The following is a 16088-nucleotide window of genomic DNA, read 5'->3' as shown; positions in this document are numbered from 1 at the left end:
CTCCTAGGTATATTGATGTATTATTATATATTATTTGACATGAATAAGAGTTTGTAAATAGAATTTCTAGCCCTTTAAATTACATACAAAAAGATAGCATAAAATTATTCATAAATAAATTTTAAAAAATAATGACTATAATTATAACTGATAGGTAATATATAGAGTTTGTTAATGTTTAGCAATATTTTATTTTATAATATTCTATAAATTAATTTTTTTTAAAGAAATATATTTGGCTCTATTTCATTAATTTAATTGATAATTATTCAATAAATTTACCCTATCCACCTAGCCCACCTTCTAGACTGTCCCTCTTAAATGTCTATTCTGCATCGTTTCTAAATAATTATAGACAAAATGTTCCTAACCCCCTCCCCCAACCCTACTCATATAGGCGCTGATAGTATCATAGTTTTTTGGCCACAGAGGTTGAATTATTTTTAATTTAATGCCCATAATTTATTTATAATTTTATTTTTTAATTTTCTAACATTTTTACGTACAGCTGTTAAATTATCTTTATCTGATTTTGTTGAGCTAAATGACAATACTAATTTATAACTGATTAAATGTAATTTAATAATAAAGTTTCTATTATATTCCAATAAAGTTTTTAACAGATACCACACATAAAATATTATAAACATTGGTCACAGGATGAATAATCGAGACATTCACATTAATCGTTTAGCTACTCATAATACAAATATTTTTAGAAGATTTTTATTCTTTAATCATTCCAATCAAACATGGAATAATAATTCAAATAATAATGGAACCCGACGAGGCAATAGTAGATTTTTCAGATTTGCTTCTTTCAAAAATTATGCTTTACTTAGCATAACATTTTATCTTATATTGTTTTCACATCGCTATCACAAAAACAATTATCAATATGCTCTTTATAGTGCACACACGCCCAAAAGTCTAGATTATAATGATTTATTTCCATTTATTCTTGGTGAAAAACATTTTATCAATTTTTTTACCAATGGTGAACATGTAGATGAAATTTTTCACATGGAACCTTATAATCAAAAATCAGATATTCTATCAAACCAGAAAAATATTCATAAAGAACCATTACTAAGTGACACCTATAAAGGAAACAAAAATTCCTTTTATGATTTTAATTTTTTCAAATTTCCATCAATAATTAAAATCTCTAGTTATAAAAATAAGGATATCAAAAATGAAAATAATATAAATGTTAACAATGAGTTATCTAATCATACATCAAGTGAAACTCCTGAGGTCACCACGGAAGAGGATGAAAATGACATAAATAACCAAAAGTCTATATGGAGAATTATTGCTGATGCCATTATATTCCAATATTCTAAAAGAAAGGCATGGTCTTTAAGAAACATTCATATATTATCTAAAAAAATTGTTGACTCCTCAAATACTGCATTAAATAGTGTAAATATAATCACTTATGATGCAAATAAAGTAACAGATGATGAAGCAAGTCCATTGAACAAGGATACATTTATATATAAAATGACTAAAAGATTGATCACATTTGTATTTAGAAGTTGGGACAAATTTTTTGCTCCACCGGATAAATATAAATACAAATTCTCTGCATTTTGGGAATCAATGGAGTTACCATTTTATTTTGGTATGGTAGATAAATTAGTATTTATGGTGGTTAGAATCATTCGAACAGATTATTGGGTAATTAAAATCTATTTATTTACATTGACACATTTTTTATTTATTTATCAGTTATCATAGGATTCTAACCTAACAATTCTTTATCACACTATTTGTTTCATCTTATTTTTTATTTTAATTAAAGTGCTTGATATTTTACTTTGAAAACATTTCTTTCTTATACATTCAATTTTTTTAAAAATTTATGTCTTATTAAGGCTAATTTTTTTTTAAAATAAATTAAGTTAATTATTATCTTCCTCCTTTATATGTATATTGACTTCTACTACGTGATTTTTTTAAAAAAAAACACTATGTTTAAAATCTCAGCTTTTAACTTATCCAAAAAAAGTATTATTCGTATTTTTCACTTAGATATTTACATAATTAATGGTTTTAATATATAGTAGAGGAGACCAGGACTAGTCGGCTTAGGAGCTTGTTAAAAACAGTAATTATTATAAATTAAAATTTTGTTCTAAAATAGAATTCTATGATATTCATATTTGAGGAAGAAAATAATTTATATTATTTAGCCATTTAAATTTTTATTTGTTATGACATGTATTTGATGTTAAAATTACAATATTTTCACTTTACATTATTAGGTAGCATTAAAAAATTAAAAGTTTAAACATGACAAAATGGAAAATATATTAAGTTAAAACTCTATTTTAATATTTAGGAAAATTTCAGATTGATATGTAAGGCATAAATATATGTTAAGATTATATTAGTATTATTAATACTATTGGGGTTAAAATTGTGGCTTTTTGGTATATCAATCAATTAATATATAAAAATTCCAAAGAGGGAAATTTTCACCATAAAGGATTATGAAGAATTAAAATTATATGAAAATGATATATATGACAATTATTATATTAATTTATCAATAAATTTTTCATCAATTTTAATAATCAGACATAAATAAATATCCTGCAAACTAAAATCTTCATATATAAATATATATTGTGACTTATTTGATTAAATTCTAATTATATTTAATAAATCAGATATAAGCATTTTATTTACCATAAATGAATTTTTGGCGAACAAAGATTTTCATATCTATTGTAATTGACAATATAATATGATTCAAAGTATTTCATTTAAATAGATATGAACATTTTTGTTATCAAGATATTTATTTTGGCCTGATAGTAAGATCCAATTAATGTTATATATATTTTAAGTGAATTTATTATTTACTTTATTAGGTATACCTACTAGAAATTTTTTAATACATTATAAAATATATAAAATGGCTGGCACTATGCCCAAGATAGGTCAAGATAATAAATAAAAAATATTTGATGATGAGGAGGAAAATAAAATGGTTGAATATCTAATTTCATGAAGTAAAACTTTTTATGGTTTATCTGTTAAAAAGTATTAAAAATTTATAGTCAAATTTTACCTCATCCCCATTCAAGAAGCTCAATTAAAACAGCAGAATAAAAAATCAAAAAAACACATTTAAAACATTAATAAAAGATATTTTATTACATGTAAACACTATAAAATTTTCATAATTTTGAAAATTGGTTTCAATGCAGTGTTTAAAGATTGGGCGCATGGGTTCTGTGCCAAAAAAATTACCATTTTATTTGTTATAATTGAAAATATAATATTATATAAATAAAGTATACATGAAGAAGAAAATTTTTTTTGTGTCTCATAGGAAGCTTAATGCTCCACTTGATTGATTAGCCCCATCCATAATCCGACTAACCGCGAGTTCTACTAGCAAAAAATTACTTTTATTAAAACATTTTTGGAGAAAAAATTATGGTATCTATTGGTATTTTGCAAGATCTATTATTATTTTCGGAGCTGTAATGAATTTGACAAAAATTGCGCCGACTAGCCCTGGTCTACCTTACACTATTTTTTTAAAAGAAAAAATTATATAAAAAGGCATCGTTGTCCTGCTTAAAAGAGTTTGATTTAGAACCTGCACAAACTGCTCTGAATTATTATTTTTTAAGTATAGTTCTAGTCGGCTAAATTTGACTCATTCATCCTTGAAGAGCACCACACCTAAGTTTTTTTTATAAAAAAATAATCAACACAGATTGTAAGACAGATTTTATGTTTATTTGCTTTTTTTAAAGAAAAAAATAATTTACATATCTTATATTATAGAGTTGGAGTTTGTTTCCCTTCTTTTAACAAGAAACATGAGATGTTTCTATTTATTATTATTAAAAATTAAATTAATTTATCGATAAATAATTATTTTTTTAAATAATAATAAAAAAATATAATAATCATTTTTTTTATCAATCTGAGAGATGAGACAAAAGCTCTTTATCGGAAAGGTTGGATAAGAAATATTTTTTTGTGAAAATTAGCCAAAAAAAAATACAAAATATTTTGCCTAGCAATTAATTCTAAAAATTACTTAAATTAGATAATCTCTAATTTGATTATGTTTAAAAAAATTCAAATAAAAGTTTATGAATGAATGAATTATTTGAACATGCAAATTTTATTTTAAAAAGTATATTAATAAATCTATGACAATTCAAGAATGAGGGGGAAGGAGGGGGGAGAAGAATTATTGGAAAATTTTTAATTATACGTTATATTTTATCAGTTAGCTTTTTTTAACGAAATGTGACGTAGAAGGATATCTCATGATTTTCAATTTTTAAAAAAAATATGGCCGAAGTATTCTAATAAATAGCCTGATGGTGTGATATTTTTTTTGTACCAATTCTGAATTTTCATATATAGGATCTTGCATTGTAACTTATAGCCAATTATTTTACATATAGAGGCAGACTGACGATTTATTCATCGAAACGTATGTCAATACAAATCGGCTGTTGCCACGCCTATTTTTGAATGAAAAATATATGGTTGGTTTTGCATATTGGCAAGAAAAACGAGAAAATATTTTTAAACAAACTCATGCATACCGATACTTCGCGATATCGTTCAGTATCGACCGATACTTCTAGTAACCGATACTAGTTCTAGACCTAATATAGAGTTTTGGGCTCGGGTATCCACCCCATTTTATAAAACTTTCAAACTTGATCCATGCCGAACCCGACTAAAAAATTGTCGGGTCTAGAACTTCCGGAATATCCGAACCCATAACGCCATATTAGGGTTTGGTGGAATTTGGAAATAGAATCATTTTATTTTAAAATAAAGATCTTTTCTTTTTTACAAGAACGCTTCACAGCATGATTCTGTTTTCCTTCTTCATTCTTGTCTTATTTATTTTTTATGTTTCCCTTTTTTAAAAAAAAAAAATTATTGTATCCTTAGATTTCTATAAACACGGCCTATTGTTGCTTGATACTGTTTGCCAAAATAATCCACAAAGCCATATTCGGGAGTTTACGGAGCGCCGAACAAATAGTAAAATAAATAACAATAATAACCTTTATAAATAAATTTTATTTTTTAAAATTTAATTTAACCTTGGTTAATAAAAAAACTGACAGATAAAAACGGATTTTGCTCTGTGTTGAAATATAAAGCATTTATTTAAATTTGGTGTACGTATGGTTAGAGGCATAACGCAATAAATCTTCTCTTCACCCTTGCGAAAAAATAAATTCTTATTGGACTTTCTATTCATTTTTTTAGGCTCCTATATTTGTGAAAAATAAATTTGACCGTACGGTACGATAACTTTGTTCTTTATTTGATAAGAGCATGATAAAGCGAAGGACGAAAATTGGGGACAAAGATGATATTTCCATTTTTAAAGATTTTTTCTTAAAAAAATCAATTTAAATAGATGTGTTTACTTCCCTACTATTATTTATATTTTTCAATATTACTTTAATAATTTTCTAGGAGATATAAGCGAGATTCACCTTTTTCGCTGTGTCGTTTTTCTCGATTTAGAACGTGAACCCTTCCTTTCTTCGATTAAATTGAGTAATTTTGGGATTAAAAATCCAAATCTCAAGTCCGTCCTAAAGTCCAATTTCCCCAAAATAGAAAATAATGGAAATATAACCATTATTGCAATTCCGAATTTGGCGGACATATTTATATTTTATTGTTTTCAAATTAAATAAATAATAAGCTATTGAAGGACAAAATATGCAATTTCGTGTTCAATAAAATGATCTTCATGTTCGGGCTTCTCAACGTAGACAATTTGGGCGATTTTACCCTTTGGACAACATGGTTTAGCGTTACTTGCTTTCTACATTCCACGGCTCTGCTACTCAAGACCAGATTAGATTATGTGAGTCAAATAATATACTAACATTTTTACTATTTGAGGTGACAATACTAAACCGCCCACTATTTTCCATAATTAGCCATATTAATGAGAGAACTCCGGAGAGATTATCCATTAACAACACGCGTGATGTGCATATAAAAAAAAACATTTTCTATGCTACACGTATTTTTTTAAAAAAAGATATCTTTACTTATGCCTGGGTATAGATCTCGAAAAAAAATATGTACCTAGTGAAATATTAAAATTTTAGATATGGAGACCTAGAACCAACGATTTTCTTTATTATTTTTTTTCGTAGTCAAAATTTTAGCATCTATCAGTCTCAAAATATGGATGAAAATACTAAAATAAAATTCTTCCAAAATTCAAATGACAATTTTATTAATTATGAATACAATGTTGTTTGTCTATTTATAATATAATAAAGTATGCTTTGTGCCTCATTTATGTGCTCCTTACTCGGTATTTTTCAAAAGCGAGCGAATGATAAGAAAAATTTATAATCTATAACCATATAATTCATTTTATCGCATCGCGCGGTCAATTATAAATATAACCTATTAGCTTGCTCTTGAAAAATACACAGCGATGCGTATGTCGCTTGAATGATACGCGCCTTGCTATATACGAGGTCTGACCTTTTAAAAATCTTCACTTTAAATAAAAAAAAAGGAAGATTAATAAATTTATCTTTTTTTTAAAATTTAATCTATAGTTATCGCTGAGTCCGAAGATAAACAAGCTGACAAAGTTTAAGCTAGGAATTTTACTTTGCGCCCTAATCATTTGGGCGAATGCCATCACGCTAGCGGTCATATTGGCGTACGTTCAATTTCAATTACTCGCCGCTCCCGTATATCTGTTTTTACTCTACGAGGTTTCACTAATATTTTTTTTAAATACAAAAATACATAATATATCATTAGAGCAGCATTTATGTTTTGATTTGTTTTTTTTCGTGGCCCAGGAATCTTAAAATCTTGCCTAATAGTCACTTAATCCTTCTAGAATTTTCTAATCGGAGGGCCGGAACCTTAAAAAACAATAAAGCATTGAAAATAATTTGCAACCAGAAAAGGAACCAGAACGTCTAAAAAAATTAGTACTCTTGTTTACAAATTTTCAAACATTAAAAAAATAATTTGTTTTTTAATTAAACAAATTAATAAGCATTCATTCAAACGTCGTTGTTAGTTATATAATTGTGCCTTACATTTTTTTGTATGGATATTGTTCAATGTTCATTTAAATTTTTTTAGGGCGGAACCTTTTTAAAATCGATTTTGGCTAAGCCCTATAGACCCCCCCCCGTAAGTTAACCACGCTGAGATTCTCCTGGTGACTAAAATATAACATTTGATCATAAAATATACTGATGTATGCTGGCTATGAGGGTGCGGCCCACGCCCCAGGTTACCCCCTTCAATGACGCGATAACTTCATATCCCCCAACCCGAGTTAGTGGGACCCTGAGTTCTGGGCACCAAAACGTTAAAAAAGTAGAACTCGGAAACTTCATAAAGGTTTCGGTCCTTGGTTCTAAGCTTCATTTATTTTTGATCAAAATTAGGTTAGAGATTGGCTAAATCCCCCTCCTTGGAAAATTGTTTTATAGGTTTGGTCATGAAAATAGGAATAAAATTTTTTTATTGATTTTGAAAAAATAGGAAGAATTAATTAAATACAAACTGATTAACTTTCAAATCTGTTATTCCTTTTTTTAAGATATTTGATTTATATTACAAAATAGATTTTATGTTTAATTTTTTTAAAAATGTAATTATTTATCAATTTATTTATCATATAGTGCATGATGCTACAACTCAATACCTACCATATCCTTTACAAGTAAATATTTTTTTGTTTTTCTTTTTATAAAAAAAATAAAATTAAATATGACGAGGAAAAAAATAGCTCCAATTAGTGTTGACATTTGTCAGTGAATAATTTTTTGCAGTAGAGATAGGAATTTAGACCGGACATAAAAATATTACGAATCTTCGCCAAGCCCGTAAAAAATCAATTTTAAAAAATTGTTTGGGCCATGCCGCACTGATTTAAAATGTGGAGCAATCAACTTGGTTGTAATCTTTAAGGATTTTGGAGCGGGGTTTTTTTTACAATCGGATGCCCTTCCTGACATCAAACCCTTAAGGTGACTTTTGGACCCAGTCGAAGAGATGATGATCATATTCTAAACCCTGACCTCAGAGAATTTTTTTAAACCTCTATTAGGTAGGATTTTGGGGGAGAAGCAATCAACTATTAATAAAAAAGTTATAATCTTGTACACTGACAATAAATCGTCACCTCAGTGTTGGCAAAATCTAACCTCTGCTAATACCTTTAAAATTAGAAAATTTAATATAAAAAATAATAAATTTTCTTTCTTGCAGAGACAATTTACATTAATTATGAAATATATTATGATAGAATGATCAATAAAAAATCGATCTGAATAATGATTATATTATTTGTACAAAAACGAATAATCCAAATATTATAATTTTTTTGTAAGTCTGCCATTTGTGTGAATATATATAAAATGAGAATAGGTAATTATTTGTTTTTATAACCTTGACAATTCCAAATAGTTTCATAACCCGACTTAGCTGATAAATGGTTATCTTTCGATTTTTTTTGTTTGCTAAAAGCGTGTTGGTCAACGTTTATGACACCTATCACACCGGATGTTGGGAGAGCAAAAACCAAATGAGTTATTACGGAGATTTGATATTCGGTGTTTCCATACTCGTTATCGATTTATTCTATCACGTTCATATGCTGGTAACACATTTTTATTATACTCTTTATTTTTTTAAAATTTCATCATAGTAAGATTGTACGTCTCGGTCTCATTTGTATAGATCTGAATCCTTCGAGGAAGAGATTTATAAGGTTTTAGATATTTGCTTCAAAAGATAATTCGGAGTAATGGAATAATTTTAAGGTTGAATATCTTTGGTCTTTTTATAAACAATATCTTACTTATATAAAACTAAAGTGAAATATATAAAAAAAAATTTTATCATCCTATTAAAATATATTATACAGCTATGGGGTAGTATAATACTGAGTATGGCTAGCCTATTCATTTGCATGGAACTAAGGTGGCTTTTCGGCGAACTTAAAAGCAAGCTTATCAAGCATCAAAACTATTTGAGAATCATCAAACAAATGGATAAAAAGTTTATTTGATTTTGATATTTATGAGAATTTTTTTTTCGTATACTAATTAAGATTTTTATTTATGTATTTATTATTTTATAAATTTAACCTGCTAACTTTACATAAAAACTTCTTTTTTTAAAAAAAATACATTTTATATCAAAGATATCCAATGGCCAGCAGCGAAGAAATTGAGAAATTTAGCAATAATTGTTCTATCTGCTGGGATCCTATGAGGAGAGCAAGGAAGCTACCTTGCGATCATTTGTTTCACGAGTATACTTAATTTTTAGTTTATGTTAATATTAAAAAGAAAAAAAAAGAGAGAGAAAGAGAAAGAAAGAAACAAAAGAAGAAATAAAGAAACAAAAGAAGAAATAAAGAAAGAAAGATAATATCTATTTTTTTGAAACTTGTATACTTTAAGTAAACGTTATCAATTTAGAATAAGTGTTTCAAATTTTATACGTTTTCCAAAATATTTCATTATTATGGGGCTATATATTTATTATTTAGCATTCACCTTTACTTATTTTGTCAATCATTCATCCAAATCATTTTGAATTATTTGTTTACATTAAAACACCGAAAGAAAATAAAAATATAACTAACATAATGTGTAAAAATTTTAATATAATTTTCTAACATTTTAATTATTTTTTTTAAAAAAAGTTCTTGCCTTAGATCTTGGCTAGAGCACGATTCCTCATGCCCAATCTGCAGAAGATCTCTTAATACTCCACCTCAACTTACTAATAATAGAAATATCACTGAAACGCATAACGCTAATTTAAGTACGCAAAACACTAACTCACTCATAAATACTGATAATGCGAATAATATTATTTCGGATATCAACCCCAGCAATTCTTTATTAGAGAATTCTCTTATTTCCAGTGTTAACAATGCAACTGCCCCATCTTCCGCTTTTAATAACGCCACAAATCACACGGAAGGTATAATAAATAATTTGACTAGAATAAGAGACCAAAATAACGATAATCTTTTGACTAGAACCTTGGAAAGGTTGAACGCTTGGAACCAGCGAATGATTTTTATGCTCTTAGATTTTCTTTTTAACGCTTCCGCCGCCTTAACTTTGGAAACCAACGAAAATTCTAACGCTACTATTGGGTTGCCATCCCCTAATAATAATATAAATGGTCTTAACGTAAATATCATCTCTCCAAATTCGAATAATCCCAATCCAACTACAAATTCTACGAATACCGGAATTTCGACAAATGAAATTGGAGGAGCTAATAACGTTACGAATGGAAATAACGCGGGAGCAAGAGTTAATAGGGTCAATCGGTTTTTCCATTTCGATGGTATTATATTAATGATATATTATTTTTTTAAAAAGATTGAAAAAATTTTGTAGATAATTTATTGTAATTTAGAAGTACTCATTTTTAGAGATTTTTATTATTGAGTATAGACCGATTAAAATTTATTTATCCATTTTCACTCCCTCCCCTACCTCCACCACCATGAAAATTAAAAAAAAAAATTTAAATATGCTTAAATTAAAAACAAATATTATGTTATTATAATCATTGATCTACAGAATTTTATTATTTACATATTTTTTAAATAAATTTTAAATTATTTTGCAAAAAACTTTTCTAGTTTTGTCGTATTCTTTTTTTAAAAAAATCTACTATGTCAATTTCATTGAAGAAACAATCATTTATTTATTCTTATTTCAACAAATGTTAAGCACAGATATGCCAAAAGTCTATTTGACTACCTTTTTATCCCGCTTTTAAATATAAAAGTATCAAAGCTACAACCACATCAAGTCTCATATTTTGAAAGATGATAGGATTTTTTATAATGATAATAATAGTAAATTTTTTTAGACATTTCGTTTATTTAATTTTTTTTAATTGCTTTGTGCTTCTAGAATCTTCTTACTATCTTGTTTAATGAGGTTTAAATTAGAGATCTGCAAAGTTAGACCCAAGGCCGGGCTCGGGCTTAATATTTTAATAAAAATTCGGGCCGGGTCGGATTTTGGAAATTTTATTAAATATATCTAAATTTATCAATTCTATATTGAATTTTTTATATAAAATAAAAATTTTTGATTTAATTTATTGAAACTAAACGCTATATAACATATGTCTTTTATTTTAAGTAATTATAAAAATTAATTTCTATATTTAAATAAATTCGGGCCTGGTCGGGCCGGTAAATTTTTTAAAAATAAATTTCGGGCCGGGACGGGCTTGAAAAATTAGGCCCAATGCAGATCACTAGTTTAAATTACCTCCATATTTATTAAATAAATTGAAAAGAAAAATAACATCTATGAAGATCATAAATTTCTAAAATATCTTGAATAGGGGAAAGAGAAGCCTTAATATATTCAGACTAAATTGATTTTTTGATCATTTAAGATTTGATATTTATTGGTGAAAAATAAAACTGATCGATGAGCTAATAAGTACTTATTATGCATTACATATTGTTGATTGATTCTATAATTTTCCTTCAAGCATGATGTCAATTTTGGCGTTTTTTTTATTTCGCCACAAAATTTTTTCTTTAAAGTCCAAACGGGTTGAGACAGTAAAGAAATATGAAATACGCCCCAATTATTGGCATAAACTTCCGAGATATTGCTTCTAGATGATTTAAGCTACTTTACGCTTAAGTCGTGATACCATAGTTAGATTCTTAATTTCGGCTACTTTTTTAATGGTTGGCGAAATTGATTAAAGAATTAATAAGGCACTAAATATTAACGCAAGCCAGATAGTTAGAATTTCTATATCCTGCGTTCTGACATGATGCTTATTTTTTACCTATTTTTTTCCTCTTTAAATCAACTACTAAAGAGAATATAGTAATAAAATATACTAATAATGCCCTATAGTCCCTAAAACCTTGGTACGTGCGTGACGTCATAGTTTGTTTTTAACCCAGTTTTTTTTTATGATTCTAATATTTGAGTGAGGAATTGGAAGTACTAGTCAGGCATTAAATATTAGCTCACGCCAGATATATTTATATTTCCCATTTTGGCAATTTTCTTTATTGTCTACTAAACGGATTAAATTAATAGACAATTGTGATCTATACTTTGATAAAATTTACTTAATAAATGCTTTCTGTCACTTTTTAATCCTAAGGTTGTACAATATCTTGTTACTAATAATTTTTTCTTTTATACTGGTTAAAGTTAGATAATAATAATGCACAAAACATTACCTTATTTTATCAACTCTTATTGAAATTATATAAAAACCACCGAAAAATTTAACCCCCCCCCCCCCCCACAAACATTGGAAAATCCTGGCTACGCTACTGTCCATTATGATATAATTTTTACAATCATTATTAATTTTTATATTTTTCAGCGCAAATCTACTAAAACTTTAAAACGATTAAATATATAACATTTTTGATTATATCTTTATATTTTTCCGTCCTTAATGAAGCAAGGTGTATTCAAATCATTGAGTATTTTATAAAAGGTTCGATTTTATATGACCAACGCTTTAAACTTGATGATTTATGAATATTATTTTTATAGGGTCTTATTTACTTCATATTTTTATTTTAATACATGAAAAAGTACATTTTTAACATTTCACTGGGTGTCATTATAAAATACAAAGATGATTTTAATTGCATGGTTACAGTTTATGCTTAACGCATAAAACATATTTAATTTTTCTTATGCTTGTGAGGAGATGTAAAACTAAAAGTTTGAAGGAACAATATTAAATATTTATTAGAAATATTTTACTTTATAAAAGATTTTAGTGGGGATAGACAGAATACCATTAATACAGTACTTAAATATATTTAAGTCACTAACCAATACTATGAAAAATAATTTGTAAAGAATCCCAAAAAATAATTTACCAAAAAATTTTAAATACTTATTTATCTAATGTTTTTGTCAAAATTTATATTTAAAAAGATGAGAGCTATAGTATATTTGAGAATTGTTTGTCAGTGCTACAAATATAACATCAAATCAATTGATGACAAATTTTAATATTAAAATAATTTTTAAGCATAGGAAAGGCCACCAAATAATTCCTCACTTATTAAACTGCTAAAATATCGAAGTAAAATGCAAAGTGATTAAGTAATGAATTTTAATAAGGATTATTTTAGTCTAGAATGGTGATTTAAATCCAAATTGATTTTTATTTCCACACCCTTTTTACGGGACCACTAAACGAAAAAGAGCGTAATTATGCATTTTTTTAAATTTAACTAGCCTCACGGTACATCAGTTGGCTTCCAACTTTTTCTCTCCAAATCTCCCATTTAAGGATTCATCAAACAGTTTCTACAAATACCCCTCACGACGCGAATATGGCAACCACAATCAACTCATTTTTATTAGACGATATGGTAATTTATATTTTTTGATGTGATTATAATTAATAGCATCCTGCTATAATATTAATTTAAAAATTGAGAATATCCAATCACAATCGATCCCTCAGTATGGTTATGCGATCCTATTAAACTAAAGGGGATTTTATTTTTGAATATAATTCAAAACAAATAATTCACATGGAAAATGACATAATTTATTTAAAAAAATATAAAAAAAAGAATGATTTATAAAAAAATGTAATTTTTAAAATAGGTTAGACAAGTTACCCATATATTTCCCCACATCCCGGGTCACGTCATTAGATCCGATCTCACACTAACCTGGTCAGTCGATAGGACAGTCGAAAACATCCTCGAGGGAGACCTCGGCAACCCTTACTTGCTTCTCGACGAAAATTTAGACGATACATACATATCCCAAAATCGGGAGGCCAATTTTCCATCCACTGACGATACATTTAGCACTAATAACTCTCTTAATAACAACTCGAATTTCGGGAACTCATCTAACGTAAATCAAAGTACTAATAGTTATTCCAGTACTTCGAACGACAGTGAAAGCGGAGAAGAGACTGACGAGGCTCCCATAAATTCATTAATTAATGAAAATTTCAATATAAATAATAATAGGGGTGAAAGGCGGAGTGGGATGGAGCACTATTTTGAAAGATACTCTTCGCGGGGAATTAATAGTAATAGTGATAGTACAAGTGCACAACAAATTTATGACTTGATGGACGAATGTGAATTCGAGCTCGATGAAGAATGCAAAGAGAGGTCATTATTTTATATTTCGTATAATTTACTATAAAAAAAAGAAGGGGTTTCGTCAAATTGTCTAACAATATTTTCTAAATCGTTTTCTATAAACTCCTCTTTATAATGACTACCTCCATAATATGGGTAGAACGGGAAATTTATTAGGCGTACTCTATAGAGCTATCAATGCCTTATGAACGAGGGGAGTAGTAATTTGTCTTCATAAACCCTTTAGTAGAGTAGGCTATTAGAGCATGGGGGTAAAAATATTTATGAGACTGGGGAAAATTTAGAAGTGTTGCTTCCAATCTTTTTTTTCTAATTTACGTTGAGTTTTATGTATAGCTACTTTTCAAATTCATGAAAAAATATATTTACTTATTTAAAAATTAACGCCTCTGAAAATAGAAAAAAAAAGAAAACAGTTTCGAAGAGAGCATACAATTAGATGTTGTGCTATAATAGTAAATATTTAAAAATTCTTTATCCTTTCATTAAATTGTATCTTTTTTGTGATATCAACCTGTTTTTCATAAAAGTATATTACCCAATTCAAAAATATATATTATACACATTTTGATAGCTATCCTTTTGTATCATACAATGGAAATTTTGTCGACAATTCGAAAGAACGAGAAAGTATGCTGGAAAAACGCAAAAAAACTATGTTGAAACAAGCCCAAAGGTTTTTAATTTCTAGCCATGAATGAATTTACCATATATTAAGAGGATGATAAAATATTATATCAGCTGATTATTGACTTATATTTATGCACATCAAAGCAAAAAAAAATTAAGATTGATTTGAAAATATATATTTACATTAATTTTTCGTTTAAAAGGCGATATTTGTATGAATCCAACCGTTGCGACGAAAACATTGACAACTCTAAAAGATCTTACTAATAAATGATAGCTCGACATATTGATTGAAATTAAAAAAATTTCCTAATAAATAAATCGAACATATAATCAACAAAAACATCTTCAAGTAAAATGACAATTGATACAAAAACATCTTCAAGTAAAATCACAATTGATAAAATGTAGTTTTATATTTAGAAAATATTTTTCCCCTCTAGGAGACTAAAAAAAAATTAATTAGGTTCACTCGTTATTTTTTAAAAAAATTATATTTATATTCGTGCGTAACTTTTAATCCCTAGATGCAATGTTTTATCGTCTTTTAATAAATTTATAATTTCATCAACCTCATGTTTAGTGCCAAAAAAGATTAGATAAGCCGAATTCCATTAGATTTATAATATATAGTATTATATTATATAAATTGCCTAATTGAATCTCCGCTACTAAAAAAATATATATACTAACATAATTTTATAAATATTTCTTTTTATCTAACTCCCCCAAGATTAATATCTTCTTTGAAACATTCTCTAATAGTAAAATGAATATCATGCTAAAACAAACATACAAAAAAACCCATAATGATGTTTCAAATCGATGCTTAATTATTTGTTTTTTATTTCCTGGTAATTTAAAAGGTGAAAATTAATAACTCATATCGCAATATATTTAAACAAATATAATTTTTTTTAAAAGAAATCTTACCATGTTAAAATGATTCGTTATTTATTTTTATTGTAAAAAAATACACCACCTTTAACAAGATTAATGTCATCATTTTTAGTTAAAGGACATTTCGGTTAAAAATTGTCATATTATTATATTTTTTTTAGATTATTGCATATTGTATACATTATCATATTGTAACATAATTATTTTTTGACAAGAAATAGATCTGCAAAAAAAATTATAAGATATAATAAAATATGTACTAGATTACAGATTTTATAAGTAATAATAATAATAATATATATTTGATTAATGATTTTTGTTTTCTGATTTTAGAAAATGTAATTTAGTTAGTAATATTTATTATAATGGA

General features: G+C 26.9%; 1 protein-coding gene across 1 annotated transcript; it reads left to right on the top strand.

Annotated features, from left to right (window-relative positions):
- The first annotated feature begins 297 nt into the window (after nt 1–297).
- On the top strand, nt 298–15852 carry LOC135923685 (uncharacterized). Its single transcript, XM_065458574.1, has 14 exons — nt 298–431; nt 614–1683; nt 4948–5040; nt 5720–5884; nt 6600–6761; nt 7692–7732; nt 8539–8671; nt 8939–9072; nt 9218–9328; nt 9725–10383; nt 13296–13432; nt 13674–14197; nt 14763–14864; nt 15022–15852. Exons 2-14 carry the CDS (start codon nt 661–663, stop codon nt 15083–15085), a joined length of 3348 nt encoding a protein of 1115 aa, XP_065314646.1. The 5' UTR covers nt 298–431; nt 614–660; the 3' UTR covers nt 15086–15852.
- The last annotated feature ends 236 nt before the right edge of the window (nt 15853–16088 follow it).

Source organism: Gordionus sp. m RMFG-2023, chromosome 2, assembly GCF_954871325.1.
Source record: "Gordionus sp. m RMFG-2023 chromosome 2, tfGorSpeb1-WG-v2, whole genome shotgun sequence".
NCBI lineage: Eukaryota > Metazoa > Nematomorpha > Gordioida > Chordodea > Parachordodidae > Gordionus > Gordionus sp. m RMFG-2023.
This window is presented reverse-complemented; position numbering and strand designations above follow the sequence as displayed.

Excerpts from the sequence above, each read along its gene's own strand:
- LOC135923685 (XM_065458574.1), top strand. The coding sequence starts at position 661 with ATGAATAATCGAGACATTCACATTAATCGTTTAGCTACTCATAATACA. Across the intron at positions 7,733-8,538 it reads ACCTACCATATCCTTTACAA|CGTGTTGGTCAACGTTTATG; the intron begins GTAAATATTTTT and ends GTTTGCTAAAAG. Across the intron at positions 9,073-9,217 it reads ATCAAACAAATGGATAAAAA|ATATCCAATGGCCAGCAGCG; the intron begins GTTTATTTGATT and ends TTTATATCAAAG.